Raw genomic sequence first — 20,105 nt, 5'->3', positions numbered from 1 at the left:
AAATAATAATAATAATAATTCAAGTTTGTGAATATACTGATTCTGAAAATAACCATTTTGTTTGAGGGAAAAGTAGTAGGTATTATTTACCAATTTTATTTATATATATATATTTTTACAATTTCCACTATGGTACAAAGTTGTGGCAACCTTTGTAAACAACAAACACACAAACAAATAAATAAATAAAAAAATAATCAAGTTTTTATGTTTGTGGCAACTTTTGCCAAAAAAGTAAACAAACAAACAAAAAAGTTTTTTTTTTGTTTGTTTGTTTCATATTAAGCCAAAGAAGTTAGGCAAAAAATTTCATAAATACAACATAATAGGGTACACAGTCAATAGCTTGTTCTGCCATGTAGAAAGAAATAATTTTTTTTTATTTTTTTTTTACAGAATATTACATTATTCTGATCATGTTGGTTATGATCCACCATGAGTTTTCTAATTGCAACATTTTTTGCTGGCCCAGGAAAAAACATTCTCTAAATTTTGTCAAAAATAATAGATTGATATAGTAAATAAGCCAAGATCATACTACACCATATAATACATGGCTCTTGTTTGGCTGTTCAGCCCCTAAATACCAGCCCACCCCAAAACCATGTTGAAGGATGCTGATCCAGGACCCCTTTTGGAAAAATCCCAGCCACCCTAAATGTTCATACCAGCACAATTTAGAAGAATTTTTTGCCCAGTTCCAATCATTAATCATTCAATGAAGAAATAGTGCTGCAATGAACAATTAACTACCAAAAAAAGATTATTAAAAATATTACTAAATAAGTTTTGCATTGAAAGTTGGGATTCTGCAGAGGCGAGATGCTGTGCTCTAAATCTCTAGTCAGTGTACAGTAACTCCGGTCGGCACTGTTATGACTTACTGCATCACTGCACAGGAATGACACTGCCATCAATCATATTAGCTCTGGACTCACAAATCAGGAGCAAAAAATGCACCCCCAAGGTTTTACACAATCAGCATTAATTACATAATTATCCACTTCATTAAAATACCCAATATCGTAACTGGAGTTCAAGGTGTTTCTAACTGATACTGAAAAGGGCCTCTCTAAAAATGCTATTATACCTGTACATGTGCACACAAACATGCACAAGCTACTTAACGAATAATTCACACAAAAACTGTAAATTCTGTCATTATTTACTCACCCTCAACTAGTCAAGACTTTTTTTGTCTTACAGGAAATACTAAAAAAATAAATAAATAAATAAAAAAATGTAGCATATACAGTGACTGCAGGCCATTATTTTTTGCTACAGGAATTCATGCAGGCAATTTTAGCGTAACTTAGGAAACTTTTTCACACACAAATTTCGCAATGGGTTTTAGTAGCTCACATGATAACGAACCAAATGCTTTTTGCTTTTAAAGTGACGTCTGCGTGAGCAGTGCTTCATACATTACTACACTACCAACAGCTGATCTCTTTGCTTGGAAAAATTCACTAATATGACCTAATCTTTACTTCTTATTATGGGGAAACGGGACTATCAAACTCCAAAAGTGATAAAAAAGCACCATAAAAGTGGTCGGCACAACTTAGGAATGATATTGCATTTTATTTTAAGTCATACAATAGCTTTATGTGAAATAAAAAATATTTTTTTTACTCAAGATCTCTCTACTAAGTTCAGTTCATAATCAGGATGCATTGCATCAAGTTTGACGATTTCAAACAACGGTTTGTCTGATTTCAGAAGACTAGAAATACAGCACAGAAGTCACATGGACTGCTTTTGTGTCTTTTTTTATGGCCCCGTTTCTCATTTTAGAGCTTAACAGCTCCAATCCCCATTACAGAAAATAGCACTTTGGATATTCTGCAATATTTTTTATTCAGAAAAGAAGATAGAAAGCCACACATAATGACATTAGAATAAGTAAATGATGCCCTTAGCACTCTACACCGTGACACATCAGAAAACTCCAAACTCACCTTGAACGATGATGTGCACGGATGTGGTTCGGGGTCTGCTGCTAGTCTGCACCGCGCAGATGTATTGGCCCTCGTCTGTCAAGTCCACATCCTCAATTTTGATGGTGAACTCATCCTGGTTCAGAGTAACCAAACTCACCCGTGGGTCCACGGACCACTTATCTTCTCCGGCGTAGAGTATACTTGATCTGTTGAGCCACGCTGTGTGCGTCACAAAGTCCCCTTGTGAGCAACTAAAAGAGAAGAGAGAGAACACTCAACCTTTAGCATTAGCATGTGCACTATGAACAAACGTTCCCCTATGATTTATAACCGGCATATCCCTTTGTGACCAAAGCACCAGGATCCATCAGTTAAGATAGATTCAAATATTCATTAACATTCATTTAAATAGTTCCCCCGGTACTGTACGTCAGAAGACTGCATCTGTTTCGGAAGCGAGCACAAATGTATTCCCTAGATATTAAGCAAGGAAGAACAACACGGTAAGACATCGATCAAACCCTCCTGAAGATTGGGTTTATTAAATTCAGTGACCCCCGGATAATATTTAAAGCTAAACTGGCTAGGGGGAAACAGCCTTTTAGTGATTTCAACTTAGACACTGCCATCTCTCCTTATTACGGATACAATGGAATTAGATGCTAATTACTTACAGACCTTCCTTAAATGAGGACATGCTGAGTCTAATTACAGCTATGCCTAACAGTTAGCAGCAGAGGCCAAAATAGGCCCTCTTCATATACTGTAGGGCTATTAAAATCAAAAGCAATCATGCGCTTAATTGATTATTTGCCTGATTAACCATTCAATAAAACGCACTGACAATTTTCATGCAATCTTTGTTTTATCTCTGATAGCATCACAGCCCAAAAATCTTTGGCGCACATTCGAATAATAGGCGTTCGATGCTCATTAAAGTCCATTATGGTCATAATGCTTACGAGCTCTTTTTAGTCAGTTCTTTGAGAGGCGCAGTGCTGAACTACTTTAGCTTCTGGAGGGCAACATCCAAAGCACCAGGGACAGATGAGGTAAATGTGCTTCTTTGTGTCTTTTTTTTTCACTCTCGGCAGGCGGGCAGAAGTACTGGGTACAAGCAAAGGCGTTCATTTTCATGAGAGTGGAAACTGCGGCACTGGCCTCCACCTCGTCTTATAATAGACTAAATGAGAACGCTAGAGATCAGTGAAAAGATCAAGACTTTTCCCAGTGGACAGGTTCATAATACACTGCAGGGCATCCTACGCAGAAATATTAAAGTCGCCCCTCTCCAATCTATCTTCTCCTTGCACTTCGCTATAAAGTGGTAATGTGGGATTTTACAGCACTAAAAAAATTGCAGAATGTACGATAATCTCAATATTTTTTTAAAAATAAAATAAAAATAAATATACTTTATTCTACAGATAAAAGTATTTTATACAGATAACCTGTGATCTATCTATCTATCTATCTATCTATCTATCTATCTATCTATCTATCTATCTATCTATCTATCTATCTATCTATCTATCTATCTATCCTAGTGCTGTCAAAAAATATTTTACGCAATTGACTGTTCGCAGGGAGCTTGATTAACAGGTGTGTTGTGACCAATCAGAACACGGATATTATGTGCCACCGCTGCAATCTGCCATATTGTCCGACAGCTATGGCCGGTCTCCACAGATTTTTTTTTTTTACATTTTTTAAAAATTAACATTTTCAATATAACTAAATCTAAAACTGTGCGGAGGGTAGAGCTGAGCTGTTGTTGGCTGCCACAGTAACAGCAATAAGCGAAGAAATTCTTTTAAAGTACTTGTTTTGCATACCAGAAAATGTGTCATGTCCGGCACTGTATGCATGGCTTGTAATGCTCAAGTTAAAATACAGAGTGTGAAATAATAAAGTAATATGTAAATTCGTGTGCTCTTATCATTCAGTGGACAAATTCTCATGAACTTCGTTTTGAATGGGAGATGTATATGCACATGTTCGCTCATTTGTTTTCAATGCAGCTACCCTAGAATCGCTTCATGTCATCTTAAACTATGACAGGTCCTTTACTGCAAAAAAACAGTTACTGCGACACTCTAAAGTGATGAAACTATAGCGCCATGGGCTTTTTAAAAACCATTTTCATAGGTTTCACATTATATTGTTGGCTCTGAGAATATGTAAATGTGCATGCCCAGAAGCTGCATCAGTTCTAGCCTTAATCACAAATCAGACAAGAGAGAAGAAAAACTATGGTGGACTTTAACTTGAAAAACAGTATGTTCCGCGGTTGAAATAAAATACTATCTGATGTTTTTTTGTATGTTCATTTCATGCTTTACGTAAATATGAAAAGTTGATTGGTTCACGTTTGAACTGAGGCGATACAGTGATCTGTCATGACACATTAAAGAGCCACAGGAAGCTAGCTAGGGTTGTCCACCCTACTAACAACTGTTGCTTCAGTCTCTTTTTTTCTTGACAAGAATTTTGTTTATTTAGATGCATAACGTCTTTATAAGCACAAAAAAGTCATAAAAAAGATGTCATAATATCATAATTATTGCAATATAAAATTATATTTAAAAAAAAATTATATTTAATGGTGGGATTAATCGCGATTCATTTCAGAAAAAAAAGTGATTAATTAGTTCATTTTTTAACCGATTGATCGCACTAATATACTGTATATGAGTGATCACATAGCTATAAGTGTAATATTGCTCATTTACATTATAATAAAAAAAATAACATTTGATAAAAATATATAAATGTTTCTATTTCAGATGAAGTGTGAATATATTCCCTACATTTTCTAACTCTATAAATTGGTCTTGGTCTTTATAATGGAACATACTGAGCTGCCTTTATTTTGTGACTTTATTTATTTAAGAATAATCATATTTGGGGATCCGCTGTAGCAAAAAGTTAACAAATAAAAGTATACCTAGGTGAATATAATAAAAGCAAGGCAGAGACAACCATAATAGCAGAAAGAGATTTATCAGCTGGTGTATAAAACACAAGGTTGTAAAACAGGGTAAACAAAGCACACTCAAGGGCATTTAAAGTTGGCTGGAATAACAGAAAAAAATAATGCACAGCAAAAGCAGCTGTTGCACCTGTAATTGAACGAAACCCCTGATGAAACACAGTTTATGGGATCAAAGATCAAAGCTCTCGCACATTCGTCATGTAGACATGGAGGATATGCTAAATAATACAGGAAACAAGAGCACTGCTATTCAAATAGCCTTTCGCTGCACACGGCTGGTGTGCTTGCATGTATACACAGATGACTGCACATGTGCAAAGCTGTGTATTTGAAGGAACTGTTCACCCAAAGATGAAAAATTTGTCTTTAATATTTACTCACACTCAAACCAGGAAGACTTTCTTTGTTCACTTCAAACTTCAAGCCATTGCATCAGACCAAAATACAAATCCCCATCCAAAATATTGCTTCATCCAGTGAAAAAATAGCCTCATATGAACCAGGAGAGAAATCTACACAGATCAAGAACTGTTCACAAGCAAAAACAGTCCAAACAAAAATGTTGGTGGATTTTGATGTGAGAGGACAACAGGGGATGGACTTTTAAACTGTATTATGGCCTTTGGCCAGAAGCTACTGTTTAAAGTTAGACTACTTTAATGATGGATTGGTTTCTTACAGGCACATAGCTGTTCACTTCACAAGATGTTAATTAATTGACTGGAGTTGTGTAGATTATTGAGATGTTTTTAACAGCTGTTTGGACTCTCATTCTGACAGCACCCATTCACTGCATGAATGTGATGTAATACATTTCTCCAATGAATAAACTAATCTACATCTTGGGTGGCCTGAGGGTTAGTACATTTTCAGCAAATATTAACTTTTGAGTGAACTAATCCTTTAATTTTTGGGTGATCCCTTTAAGTCGATGTGCACTGTGGTGACTGCATGATGTTGGTTCAGCTATGGCATTAAATTATTATTTACAGCATGACCATAAAATGCTGTGCATTATAATAACAGCCTCTTGGTAAGACACTAAGGCCTGAATCCAATTCAATCAGTCTTAACCTTGACCAGTCAGAACCTTCTGGAAACCTGTAGCGTAGCATCTCCGGCCACTAGAGCATGTCTGAGCTGCATGTTCATAGCACCACACTGAATCAGCACAATGCAACAAATACATAAATTAATAAATAACTCCGCCTTACAGTATATTCCCTTATCAGAGAAGAGCAGACAGCAAACCAGTTTAATCCAAATAAAGTGTCTGTCCTTTCAGTGCAATGAAAAGCATCCAAGGGCGAGGAAAATTAAGAATGCAGAATAAACAAGCATTTTTTCCTGACACTGAAATTCATGCGCTTTATGAAAAATACGTGTTTTTTTTTTGTTTTTTTGCATCATCATTATGGGATACAATCGACTATTGTGATTGTAGTACGGATTATGAGGAGTTAATTTTTACTGCAATGTCATCATGTTGTCGATGGATTTTTTTTTTTTTGTTAGTTTAGAATTACTTCAGTTATTCATTCATGTTGCATTGGAGTCACAGATCCAACTCTATTTCAGCTAGCAGTGCATCAAGCATATCCCACTGTACTTGTGGAGGACAAAAATATATTGGGTATCAGACCAAGTGCGGTTTGGAAAATAAATCTTTCTGCAGCTCCCTCTGGCTGCCTCATGACATGAACAAGAGAGGGCATTCATTATTAATTTACTTAAGTGTGAGGGATTGATATGGCATAGAAGGTCTATAGAGGTAAAAAAAAAAACAAAGCTATAATATATAACACTGGATTACCTCCAAATAACATTACTGTAAGGGAGTTAATGTACAGCCAAGACGGGACATTGCTGCTACCTGGAAGGTAAGGATGTATTGATTTTTGTCCCAAACACACACACACACACACACACAGAGTCGTTGTATGTGAGGCAGGGTGTTGCATACACTCTCAACACAGACAGACAGAACAACTTGATTGTTTTTATGTTTCAAAGTAACGCTGGTTATATGGTGTACAATTTTCGCTCCCTAGGGTTTCTCTCTCGCTTCAGTTTCTGATTGTAAGTGCTTCACTTCCCTAACTGTATACTGAGGGTCATTGAGTTATTTTCATTCATTCTGAAGTCTTCAAGCGCACAAAGTGCTAATCAATTATTTCATTAGGAGATTTTAAATGCACTGAAATTAACAACTTCACAGCTCTGAAATATAATAGTGAAGAAAATGTTAAGGTTTGGCGGAACAAGAGGTTGGGAAATGGGAGTACTTTGTTTGGTTGAACTCATAGCTGAAACATGGCTCGGTTCATGGGCTGATTTGTGCCATAAAGCATTAGTCTGCTCCCTTTAACCACAAAGCTCGACATCACATGGTGAGGGTTGGCGTTACTATGGAGATCTCTCAGCCTCTTGGCTGGATCGTGAGGTGAACGAACTCGTCTTGCTTTCCAACTGGATAAATGTTTTTATCAAAAGTATGTACAGTATTACATTTTGATCTTTTAAAATCAAACTGATTGATGTTTTGTGTAACAATACTACAATTTCAAGTCTGCATAGATGTATAATTACCTTTTGAATAATTTGTACGGTACATTCAATTGCAAAATTATGTTGTAATAATTGAAATAATGTATGTATGGTACATGTAATTATGAGGCAGTGGTAATTATATTCAAAATTAGAGCAAAACTCAAACCTGTAAAGCACTGTCATTCATTTCACAATTTAGTTTACAAGCATGGTAAAATGCATGTTAGAAGCTTAACTATCATTAAATGGTTACTACACTCAGAAAAAAGGCACACAAGCAGTCACTGAAGCAGTACCATTTAGGTACTAACATATGTACAGTTTAGTACAGTATGTACCTTTAAGGCACCAGCATGTACTATTTAGGGGGGTAAATTGGATGGGTATTTCCCCACTGCCAGCTTTTGTACTTAATTTTTCTGAAAATGTAAGGAAAAACATTCAATTCTAACACACACACAAAAATATCTTATTTTCATCATTGAAATGTGGAATAAATTTTGCTATAAACCTTATATATAAAATCAAATCTAAATTAACCATGCAAAAAAAATGTGATCTCATGACCAAAAAATATTTAACAATAAGTATATATCACAGCAGCTTCCAACAGAAATGAACATTAGAGGTGGTAAAACAGTGAGCACTTTTAATCATTTTCGTACATAGTTATGATTACAGCTGTAACAAGCTTGCTCAGTAGCTCAGCCAGCACAGAACTGGACTCGATATGGAATCTTCGGGTACGAATCCTGTCAAAATCATGACTCATGATGAAAGAGCTGAAAAATGACAGATTGAAAACAAGCTAAAATAGCATGCTTGCGATTGTGTTTTTAAGTCGCATTCGCTTTTGTACATCAAATATGTCACAAAATGTTCCAAAAAAAAAAAAAAGAATATTTATTAGCGAATATGTTGTACATGGCGCTACGTATTCCGTGTCTTGCAAAAAAGTTCCCACAGGTACGCTTTTGTCATGAGATCAGGCTCTATAATTGATTTTCTGACCACACATTTACAGTGTAATGAATGATTATATATGGCAATGAAAAAAATAAAACTCTCAAAATAAAAAAAAAATAAAAAAATGCTCTCTCACACACACACACACACACACACACACACACACACACATAAATAGAGGGAGGTTTTTTAATCCAATATATATATATGTATATACAGAAATATACTTTCTCTGGTTTAAGGTTTACCATTAACCTTTCAACTCTCTGGAATTTAGTAGCTGTTGGATAATGAGCCAGTATCCTGTTTCAGTTAAAATAATAAAATGGTAATATGTGTCACATATAATAGAAGTGTTCAGTGTAAAGTATTCATCGAGTTACGAGTCCCAGTTTTAAAAGCCAGCACGTCTCAGAAGGCACAGGAAGATGCATGCTATCTGTGTACTTCTGCTCTCTCTGGGCTTTGAAAAAGGTATTGGAACAACTGTTAAGGGAACTGGAGCCCTCTCCTATCTCTCTGAAATGGTAAAAAAAACAAAAAAAAACAACAACTGACATTGTGAGGACTCACTACTGTTTCTTCTAGCTGTGACCATTTGCTGTGCAAACACACAACATTTATCTCTTGTTGTCTGGGCTTTTGTCCTCTCTGTCTCTCATTCTCACTCACAATGTGATGAAAGCAATATGAGAGGCTACACTATTTGATATGATTTTCTGCATCTCTCTATAAGATCGTACACTCATGTTACTCAGATTGCAGTGATGGCAGTCAGGCTGAACCAAGCTGAGCGGTGCAAATTACCTCTCTGCTGGTCTGTCTAACACAAGGCCAAACCACCCAAGGCATCCTTCTGGCCCCGCCGTTACTCACGTCCTCCCAGAGATCCGTAAATAGATGCAGATGAGGTTGAATAAGTAACGTACTGGTCGAGAAACATGGTAAACAATTGTCTGGCTGTGCTCACTTAGATTCTTGGATATTATTGATTATCACGTCATTCATGTTTTATGGACATTTTTATATATGGCCTTTCCTGGACAAATTTAAAAACATTTCCACTTATCGGTATTTTTATGTGATTAACACTAATTGAGAAAAAAAAACATTGCAATTTAATTAAGAGATCTAAACTTAAATGCACTTGCATTTTTTTAATACTTTTATACACAATTGATGTTTATTAGAGCAGGACGAAACATCTGATATCGAAATAGATCTTTACATTAGTGTGAATGCAGCCTGTAATAATCAAATGGCAGTAATGCTGAATTAATGAAAGTATTGTCTGTAAACTTTGGACACTTAAAGAACACATTTTAAATAAGTAATTGTTTATTGCTATAATTAAAAAAAAAGTTAATTTTGCACAACAAAATCATATCAAATTTACATGAAAATGTAGCTATGTGCAGTTATATTGAAAACTGAGAATGTGATGCATCGTGATAATTGAGCTGATAATGATAATCGTAATTGAACTGATTGGTGGAACTAGTGAAGATTCACACCCCTATTTTTAAGATGTCAGTACTGACATACAGAGATTCCAACTATAAACAAAAACCATAAAACAAGTTGTAAAGATGTATTTGCAGAGCAGAAGAATTAATTGAGAAAAAAGTGAAGTGCCTGAAGATTCCCACCCCTAATAGTTGTACAGGTTGTATTACATCCATTGATGCATCGTTAATCGTAATCGAATCGTGGGCCTCTGAATCGTAATCAAATCGAATCGTGGGATACTCATAGATTCATAACACTACATACTAGTGAAGTGAACATTATTTTTCATAATGCATGATAGTTTTTTATTTTTTTGTGCAGTCAAAATTAGTGCATAAACGCAGGAGATTTTCCCAGCGATTAAAATATTTACAACCGTTGCTGGTCAGATCCACGTCATGTTCAGCAGTGGAAGCTCTCAAAGTAATTGCAGCCAAATAACCTAATAGCCCAGCTGCTGTGATATCTGTTAATCAAAGAACAAAATAATAAAAGAGGAAATCAATACCTTTTGTAGCTTTAAGGATTTATCTATTTTTAATTTAGAATTTAGTGTTTGATAACTTAAACACATGAGCATGTAGCACAAGATTAAGATGGCTCCAGTCCTCCAGCAACACATGTTCATACCACACAAACTAGCAATTGTGCTCTAATTCCATCTTCAAAAAGCATGACAGTCACCTTGTTACAATCCATGGCACAACCAAAATTAGAAACAAGCCAAACTACAACCACGCAATTAATGAACAATTAAATAATCGTTTGGATTTGCTTTGGTAAAAACGAAGTGTGACCGGTCCGCTGTGTGTTCACACTGATCTGAAGTCGGCGAACCTCTGTGGCACATGGCGCAGGAGGATTACAGCTTAGCTGAAAATCACCTTGTCTTTTGGAGTGGTGTCACGCAAATGAAGGTGCCCTTTGCAAATAATACCCATTAGAATTTCAAAGTCATTGAGTCTGGGCTTGAGAGGGTGATGGAGCGCTGGATTCACATGCTCTCTCTCTCAGTACCAGCCTCGCTCTGGTGAACCAGGCTAGTCATTAGGGAATAGCTGACAATTAACATTCAGCTCATTTCATGCCATCCAGAGACTTACATACCTTTTACTTTCGTTTTCATTATTTATGTACTGTACATGAGTTTTAAAATTAAATATCTATATCATAAAGTCCCTTCATTCCATTTTTTTTTTTCATTTTAATAACTGCTCCTTTATGCATTGATTCTTATTACTGTGTTGTTACCTGGATGATTCAGTGTTTTTATTTTTATTTTTTATAGTTGTTCATGATTGACTTGTTTGTTCTGAACAGCTAAAAAAGTTAAACTGCCCACTGTTCTTCGGAAAAGTCCTTCAGGTCCCACAACAATAAAAAAAAAATGTACAGGTAAAACTTTAGTATACGGTCCAATTTACACTAATAACTAGTTGCTTATTAGCATATCTATTATTAACATATTGGCTTTTTATTAGTGCTTATATAGTACATATAATGCATGACATCCATAATCCTACCCAATACCCTAAACTTAACTACCACCTTATAAACTATTAATAAGCAGCAAATAAGGAGTTAATTGAGGCAAAAGTAATAGTTAATGGTTAGTTAATAGTGAGAATTGGACCCTAAAATAAAGTGTGACCAATGTACATATCTTTATTTTGTTAAAAAATTTACACCCCTGGGTTTTAATTCATCGTTTTTCCTTCTGGAGAATTGGTGAGCATTTGAACCTTTTGTAATAGTTGTGTATGCGTCCCTCAGTTGTCCTCAGTATGAAAAGATGGATCTCAAGATGCTGCAAAACCAAAGAATTTGTGAGACCTGAAGGATTTTTCTTAAGAACAGTGGGCAGTGACACAAATTTTAAATAAAGTAGAAATGTAGAACCAATTAAATAAGAATCGAATTGTTAAAAAACTTTCAACATCACATTAGATAAACGGACAAAAGTCAACAACCTTTTCATAATCCAAAATATTGGCAAACAGGCGCTTTTGTATTTCGTTTCGAAACTAAATCATCCGCCATTGTCTTGTCTGTCTCACCTCACTCTTGCATTGAGCAGCTGCATTCAGTTTTTAATTGTAGTGTCTGTTCTTTTACTGAACTAAATTATTTTTATTACTATAAAAAATTAAACCAACGGTGGGGGTCGGTGCCACGGTGGGCAAGTGACGTGCCCGGTGTTGTGGCTTAAAACCAGTATCACCATCAGCACCGCCTATCGCAGCAAGCCTAGTGTGCTGAGTATATTTATTATGTAGCCTATATATAAATACACACACATATTAAATATATTTATTTATAATATAAATTATATAAATATAAAAAAAATATTCAAGATATATACCGTATGTGTGTATTTAAAAATACATAAATATACACAGAAAACACACACACAAATTATACAAACAACTTTTATTCTGTATGGGATTAATCATGATTAATAGTTTGACAGCACTTATATATATATATATATATACACTTATAATATATAATATATACATACATACATTACATTACTTGTCACCACCTACTGGTGTATAAATATAACCTGAAGATGTGTGGGCTCAATAAGGCTGCATATATTTGACCAAAATATAGTAAAAACAGCAATAATGTGAAACAGTACAAATTAAAACAACTTTTTTTGTTTTTGTTTTTTTACTTTAATATATTTTAAAATGTAACTTATTTCTGATTTCTGAATTCTTTAATGATTAGAAAGTTCAAAAGAACAGCATTTTTTGAAATACAAATCTTGAGTCATGTTATCAAAGGACTTTACCTCTACTTTTGATTCATTTAATGCTTCCTTGCTCAATGAAAGTATTCATTTCTTTACAAAACCAAATTCTTAGTAACCCTGAACTTTTGAGTTGATATATACTGTATGTATTGACCTATTTTTCAAAGAACTCTAACCTTTTCCTCAGAAAACATCAGGCACACTAAAACACACTATATGTTACTATCCCATGCCAAACGAAGCCCACGCTACATACACTGTAATGTAGAGCACTCAAACCTAAACAGTGTAATTCTCCACAGTTCTGCCAATGGTCAGGAACAACAGGTCATAGGGTAAACTGCAGGACAGGCCTAACCGCCATGTAAGGCCTATAAATAACAGCCACAGCTTCCTCTTCATCGATCTTCATTTACCATACCCCCTTCCTGCACATTTCCGGTGTGACACGGTTTAATTGGCTGCAAGGGGAGGTCTGACCAAAACATTGGTAGGACGATTATCTGAGTCACTCTGAAAAAGGTTAACTATCTCAACTAAAAGTGTCTAAGGCCATGGAATAAAAGCACCCTGAACAACCAGTCCTTTTTTCTGCTTCCAGCATAGAAAGAAAGGAGCAGAAATCACATTCCATAACCTGCAAAGGCAGAAGGTGTTAGTGATTCAATAACTCAAGCCTAATTTTAACCTTAATTAAAAGATATTGTAAACATTTATAAAGATTTTTTCATCAAAACTCTCCCATTTAGTTCGACCTAACCAAGACCTACTGGATTATTCGCCTTGTATATTGTTTATAATATACCAATTGATTCTCAAGGTTCAGTGAACTGAGAAGTGTGTACATACAGTACAGTACTCTCCACAAATAATGACATTCATCACATTTTTAGAAATGACAATTAGCATTTGTGTTGAGTCTAGGTCAAGGCAGATGGAACAAATGTCAGCCATATGAATCATCATTCACATTGTCCTACAGAGAGAAGAAAAACAAACACTTCATAAACAGCCATTGATTCCTCACAGAAAGATAGATGAGGAGTGAGGGGGAGAAGTTAAGTATGAATTTTATGTTATGTAGGAACATTACATAACCACCTACACTATTTACTCCTTATTAGCTCTGAAATGGCTTTATCCATGAAGCTCATATCAGAAACCCCACACATTTGACTAATTTCCATTTGACACTTTAGAAGTCATATTTTAACACACTGATTACTATACAACCATTTGAAGCAGGGAATCAACAATCCAAAATGTATTGTATGCAATGTATTACATATAAATTATAAAAAATGTAATGTGTAATTTAATTTAAATTTATAATTTAATTTATATACAAATTAAAACGTACATCATTTTCATCAGTAAATTAAAAGTTGCTTGTTCTTTGCTATGCACATTTTTTTAAAGAAATTTTAAAAATTAAACAATTTAAATTACTAAAATATATGTATATATTTATATAATAAAAAAATATATTTCATTTATATTATAATTTAAAATATACACAATATTTAATAAAAATATTTTGATGCATTTTTATATTATTTTATATGTGAATTTATAGAACAATAAATTATATTATATAAAAAAATACTAAAATATATACTGTATCGATTTAAATTTGCACTAAGCGAATTTAACTAAGAAATCCACTCTAAGAAATTCCCTAAATAAATGATCTCATTAAGGTTTCTTGTTCTTTGTCATGAAAAAAGTAAAATAAAATAAAATTCCATATGCTATACATTTCACACTCCACATTTTATGCATATTGTATGCCCTTCTGCATAACCACAACAAAAATCCAGACATTTTTTTTTTTTTTTTTTTATGTGGTACCAAATGTCGTCAAAATCATTGGGTTCCAATTATTATCATTATTTTAATGGAATCAGTTTAGAATAAGATCTGCTTCTCATTTCCCAACCCTACTAGGCAGGGTTTAGTTTGAAATTACACAGAGCGGGAATCTTCCTGTTCTGCTAGCTTTTCATAATAAGCAGTGACAGCTTCCTAATAGCAGTGACAGTAACAATCCTCCATATAGCATTTATTCAAATTCATTCCAAGCCATACAACATTTTTTACAACTTTAAAATGGCAATCTCATTGCTTAATGTGTACACTCAGCATTATGCCATTTAAAAGGTGATTTTGGCTCATATTAAAAGGACAAAACTTTGTTGTGCAGCATTCCCCATTTAATGCACACCGTAGAGAATACAGAGGTGGAAAATGAGCTGCATGACTGCACAAATGTGCCTGGTCTGTCTTTGCCGTCTCCGAGGGCTTCGACTCCAGAGAGCGCAAAGACAAATGTCAGAAGGGAGATATTTTAAAAGGAAAGTAGCATCGACACCGGCCATCACTCCAGAACGAGTCCCTGTGGCTCACATACTGTACGTATTTATGTCTAATAACCTTAATTATCGTCTGCTGGGGTGCTTGGTGATTTACAGTCAAACCTCTATATGTTTCTGGGATCACCTTATCAGGTAAGTCAAGCCAGGAGAGGAAAAAAAAAACATAATTCTGAGCTGGGAGAAGAGGAAGTGTTGCTGACTTTTTGGGTGGCAGGTGGAGGCAGGTAATCTCACTGTTAACGTTCTTTTTTTTTCTCAAGGAATGTTCTGCAGTGCAGTGGTATCACTGAACTGGACAGCTCTTTACGAGGGTGGAAACATGGTATTGAATGATACAGACGGTCTGGACCTGGTCTGCGGGCTATTTCTCCAGCTTTAATAAATCATTCCCTCCATCTCTCTCTTCCTGTCAGAGTGATTGTCAGCTACCTCTGTGATGAAGAAGATTCGTGCAGAGCTCTCGCTCTCAACAGATGTGCAGGTAGAACTACACAGCGGCCAGATGTTTTAATCAGAGAAGAAGTGCTTGGAGGAAGCCATTGGAATGAAAATCCAAACTACCCAAGTCACACTGGGATGATGAGCTGTGTTTAAATGTTTATTTAAACAGGTAGTGACTTTTACACTGCTAGTGAAGATGACTGTGAATTATCATTATAGTACATGAACACAATGTTCCAGAACCATTAATGGAATCTGAAGAAAAAATAAAATAAAATAAATGAAAAACATATATTAATGTAAATACAAATTATATCTTGTTGGGTTTTGGGTTGACCTGACAAACATATTTATATATGTTTAAATATATATATATATATATATATATATATATATATATATATATATATATATATATATATATATATATATATATATATATATATATATATATATATATATATATATTTATAACATTATATAATATGTTTATAAAATTCTATAATGTTTAATGATTTACAGACTTTAATTTTTTTTTTATGTAAAATGTCCTGCCAAAAACAAGCATTAGTTGTACAGGCCTTTGATTTTTGCTTCATTCCAGTTCACTGCTTTGCAATATACCTCCACACACAGTAAAAGTTTGATAGTGTTTTAGAAGAAAATTTTTTGCTACTAAAGACCGCTAATGTGATGCTGTCATTCAAACCTGCAGACAAAACATCACTTTAGCACAATTACTTTCTCTGCTCTCACGCCGGCTCAGACAGTTATGATATATGACCCCCTCGTCATTGGCTCCCTCGCCTGTCTGAAATAAGTGATGGTTATATTCAACCCAGTGCAGGGAAATTCATTTAGAGGTCATACATGCACAAGAGAGCGAAATCAAACGTGCCACAGCCATTATGCAATCATCTGAGTGTAAAGAGTGATCTGTGTGATTCATGTGTCTTGCTCTATTCAAGCTAATGTCGAGAGCACGACTTTCTGTCCTGCACTGGGATGTCCTAACAGAGGTCAACAGAAGAGGTCAAGGCCCTTAATTTAACAATAACAAAGACCCACGAAAACATAAACATTCCTACAAATGTTGACCTCCGGGATCAAAGTACACAATACGTGCCTTTTTAAAGGGGTGGTTGACTTAATTGTGTTTATGGAGTGCAGTCTAACACCCTCCCTCGGAAACACGTGATGGGCTGAGATTGGTCAGCTGGCTCAGTGTGTTGTGATTCACTAAACCGCCTAAAGGGTGTCTCAACATCCCGCCCCTCAAGCTCAGAATGCACTCCGGTTGTATTGTAAACAATGACATCCACTATATTGCTTATCAATTTGAGCACGATTGAGATGCAGAGAATATTACTGAAGTGGAGCACACAGAACCTGTGCAAGCACGGCTTTTAATGGTATGTTTGTTTGTTGTTGTCTCATACTTTTAGATACGCTGTTGTTTGTAAATGCTACTGCTTCTGTTAGCTTTTAATATATGGTTTTATTCTGATTAAAGCTTTGATACAGCACAGCAACTGTATGCACGTCCATGTATAATGCTTCTCATTGCTATGTGAAAATAAGTGTATAAATGGAACAGTTTGCTGGAGCTGATCTGAGGATGTGAATGAGAGGGAGAGAGATGCAGAGAGATGCAGAGCTTGGCGATGACATTGGTTTTGAAACTTGTGAATCGCAATTCATATATGTACAGATTTTTACGTGCACCCCTAGTTTTCTCTTCCTCTTCTCTAAAGCAGCACAACATGGCCTTGCCCTCTTTGTTGCATGTTCCCTGGGGCAGGGTTTATCTGGGTTTGTGACGTAACGGACCTGGGAAGAAGCTCGTTTTAGTCCCTTAACAGTCGTTTTTTTGTAGGCATGTACACATTAGATAAATATATAAATTACAGAATACAAATTTGAATTCAAGCATAAGCTGGTATGAAGGGTGAAGCGGGAAGTAATTATATACAATTTTAACATATAGATACAAATCTTAATATATAAATGTAAATTGTAAATATATAGACGTAAATCTGAATATGTAGTTATAATTCTAAATATATAAACATTAGGGGTGGAACGGTTAAACATTTTCATGGTTCGGTTTGTTTGCGTTTGTTTTAGTCACGGTTTCGGTACAAATAAAATAAACATAAATAAACAGTGATTTTCAGTTTTTTTTTATTCATTATGCATTAGTTTTTAGATACAGAAATTGAATAAAGTAATCAAATGTAAAACAGAATTGCATATTGGATTTGTACACTTTGTTTTTTTTTTCATCAACAGAAACATACTGTATATTAGCTGAACCCTGTTTGTTTTACATGTTATTTATAGCAAACCATATTAGCCATTTTATGTTCTTAACTTAACCAAAGTTAATTTTATGTAAGCTAATAGTTCATCCAACATCTAATAGTTCTCACAAAAAAAGATTTGTCTCTGATGCTTTAAAAAAAAATCCCGCCGCCACCAAAGTGTAGCATATTTGTGTAAAGTGCTAGTCATAAAAACAACCCACCCACACACAAACTGTAATCACCCAAGCGCAAACACACAATTAAACAACCTCTTTTTACCCTAAAATGTCACTACTTCTTTCCGGGTAATTTCATTGGTTCAGCAACCTATTCATAATTTGCTTCACTCCTCCATTTTTTAATCAGGCAAAATGATGGAAAACTGGGTGCGGGCAGATGAAAGAGGCATTAAAGGGGAACCAGTGGGCTATGGCGTAATTGCTTGTGCAGAGTTTAAGCAGGATTATAAGGGTGGTGGGGGTGTAGGCAATGGATATAAAAACTGCAGCCTCATTCACAAAAGTAATTGCTGTTCCTGTTAAAATATGAAGAGCAGAACTCCTATTTTACCACTGCTTTAAACTTCTGATGGCATAACTTTTTAAGAACAATCCAAACACTGAGAGAGATTACTTCCTAATAGATAGGGGTCTGGGACGTAAGGAGGGTACGGCACTGGATCCATCATAATTACTATTTAATGGGAAATGAATCTCGTAGAAGATAAACATCAGCCCTAATATTTCCTGTCTCATTTTACCATAAGCCTCTTAGATTCATGCAGGTCACTAGATAACACTGCTGGTTAATGGTAATATCTGAACCAGAGTGAAGTAGTCTTTGATATTCAGTATAATGAACCAACTATGCAGACCGATTATGTGCCACTTTCAATGTTTTTATGCGAGTTTTGACTTGTGTTGTAAATTTGGCTTGTAATCAATTGCTACTGCCACTTTAAATGCCTGAGTGCCAAGTCGAGTGGAATCTGATATTGTTCATTAAATTGGAATGGTTGTTAAATCGTTATAGCTATTGTTATAGTTATCATCCTTGCTGTGAACAGGCCTTTATTTTAAAAAACAAACAAATAAACAAAAACAAAAAAACTATTGGGAACTCAAAGCAAATTAGCATTCTAATAACCTACAAATAACCTACATCACAAATGAAAAGCAAAATAATTTCACAAATAATGTTTGTTTCACAACAGGTTTCTTTGATTGTTTCACTCCCATCATCTTCTATTGGTCAGACAAACAAACAGCCCCACCCAAACTCACGCTATTGGTTGAGCCAGTGCTGCTGTTGTCAGGCAGCTCAAACAAACAGGAAAATGTTCTCAAAGTGCAACAAAATCACAGTATTGACACACTGTACAATTTTTAAAAAATGCTCATCAAGTTGTTTAGTTGCTAAATAAAGGTTAGATCAGACAACTGTGGTAACCCTTATTTATCAGCTTGCTATTAAAGCTATAAAGTGCTATTTATCAGCTCAAACAAAGAAATATTTGATTGTGCCACAGAGTTACTGTTTTACACACTGTAATTTGTATTTTTTTAGATATATATAAATCAGCCAAATAATGGCTTACTTATAGTTGTCTCTTCAGATTAAACAGACATAGAAGAAAGTATTTAACATGGAAAAAATCTCTTCTCAAGTCGCAATTAAAGCCCTTGAGAGTAAAGCACAGCGAGAAAATCATTTTTTTTTTTCCATCTCTTGTCAAATGCATGGTTTATTTATTAAATCCTTTAATTTGATAATTTTGCTTTTTCCCCACTCAAAACCCAAAACACGGGGAAAAAAACAGCATGTGCTAATGGAAAGAAGGAGGGTGTCTCTATCAAAGTACTGTTAGCTGCTTCAGTTTGCCATATGGTCCAATTAAAGTGAACAGAACAATAGTGAGATCATGATTTTGTGTATCTGCCTGTTCCAGCCCAGTCACCTTCTGTTCACTCTAAAACGATGGAGGAGGCCCAATAGAAACAGCACAACCCCTAAACAGAGCCTTGATCGCAGCTCTCGTTGTGTTGTCCACACCAGCATTCAACTGCCTACTCCTTTTATTTCTCACTTTTATGCTTCTCTTCTCCCCCACATCCTCCATCTGGCTCTGGCTCTCCTTCACCCCCTCCCTCTCCGTCTCACACTTGCATAGAACCAAGCCATCACCTGTTACTGCAAACCCCACAACCGGCTTAAATTATTCACTGTGGATCGATAAAGTGGGATTCGCAAGTCACACTT

At 35.2% G+C, this 20,105-nt stretch overlaps 1 protein-coding gene across 9 annotated transcripts in view; it reads right to left on the bottom strand.

Moving 5' to 3' along the window:
• The window catches only part of LOC132127694 (neurotrimin-like), a 345,891-nt gene that overhangs the window by 53,511 nt on the left and 272,275 nt on the right, over positions 1-20,105 (bottom strand). For all 9 annotated transcript variants that reach the window (XR_009427578.1, XM_059539683.1, XM_059539681.1 and 6 more), the window contains one exon: positions 1,962-2,194. Coding sequence is in view for 8 of the 9 variants with exons in the window: in XM_059539683.1 (XP_059395666.1) it covers positions 1,962-2,194 (233 nt within the window). In the remaining variant the exon portion in view is untranslated. The remainder of the gene's footprint in view (positions 1-1,961; positions 2,195-20,105) is intronic.

Source organism: Carassius carassius, chromosome 45, assembly GCF_963082965.1.
Source record: "Carassius carassius chromosome 45, fCarCar2.1, whole genome shotgun sequence".
NCBI lineage: Eukaryota > Metazoa > Chordata > Actinopteri > Cypriniformes > Cyprinidae > Carassius > Carassius carassius.
Note: the sequence above shows the minus strand (reverse complement) of the source record. Positions and strands in the feature narration are given on the sequence as shown.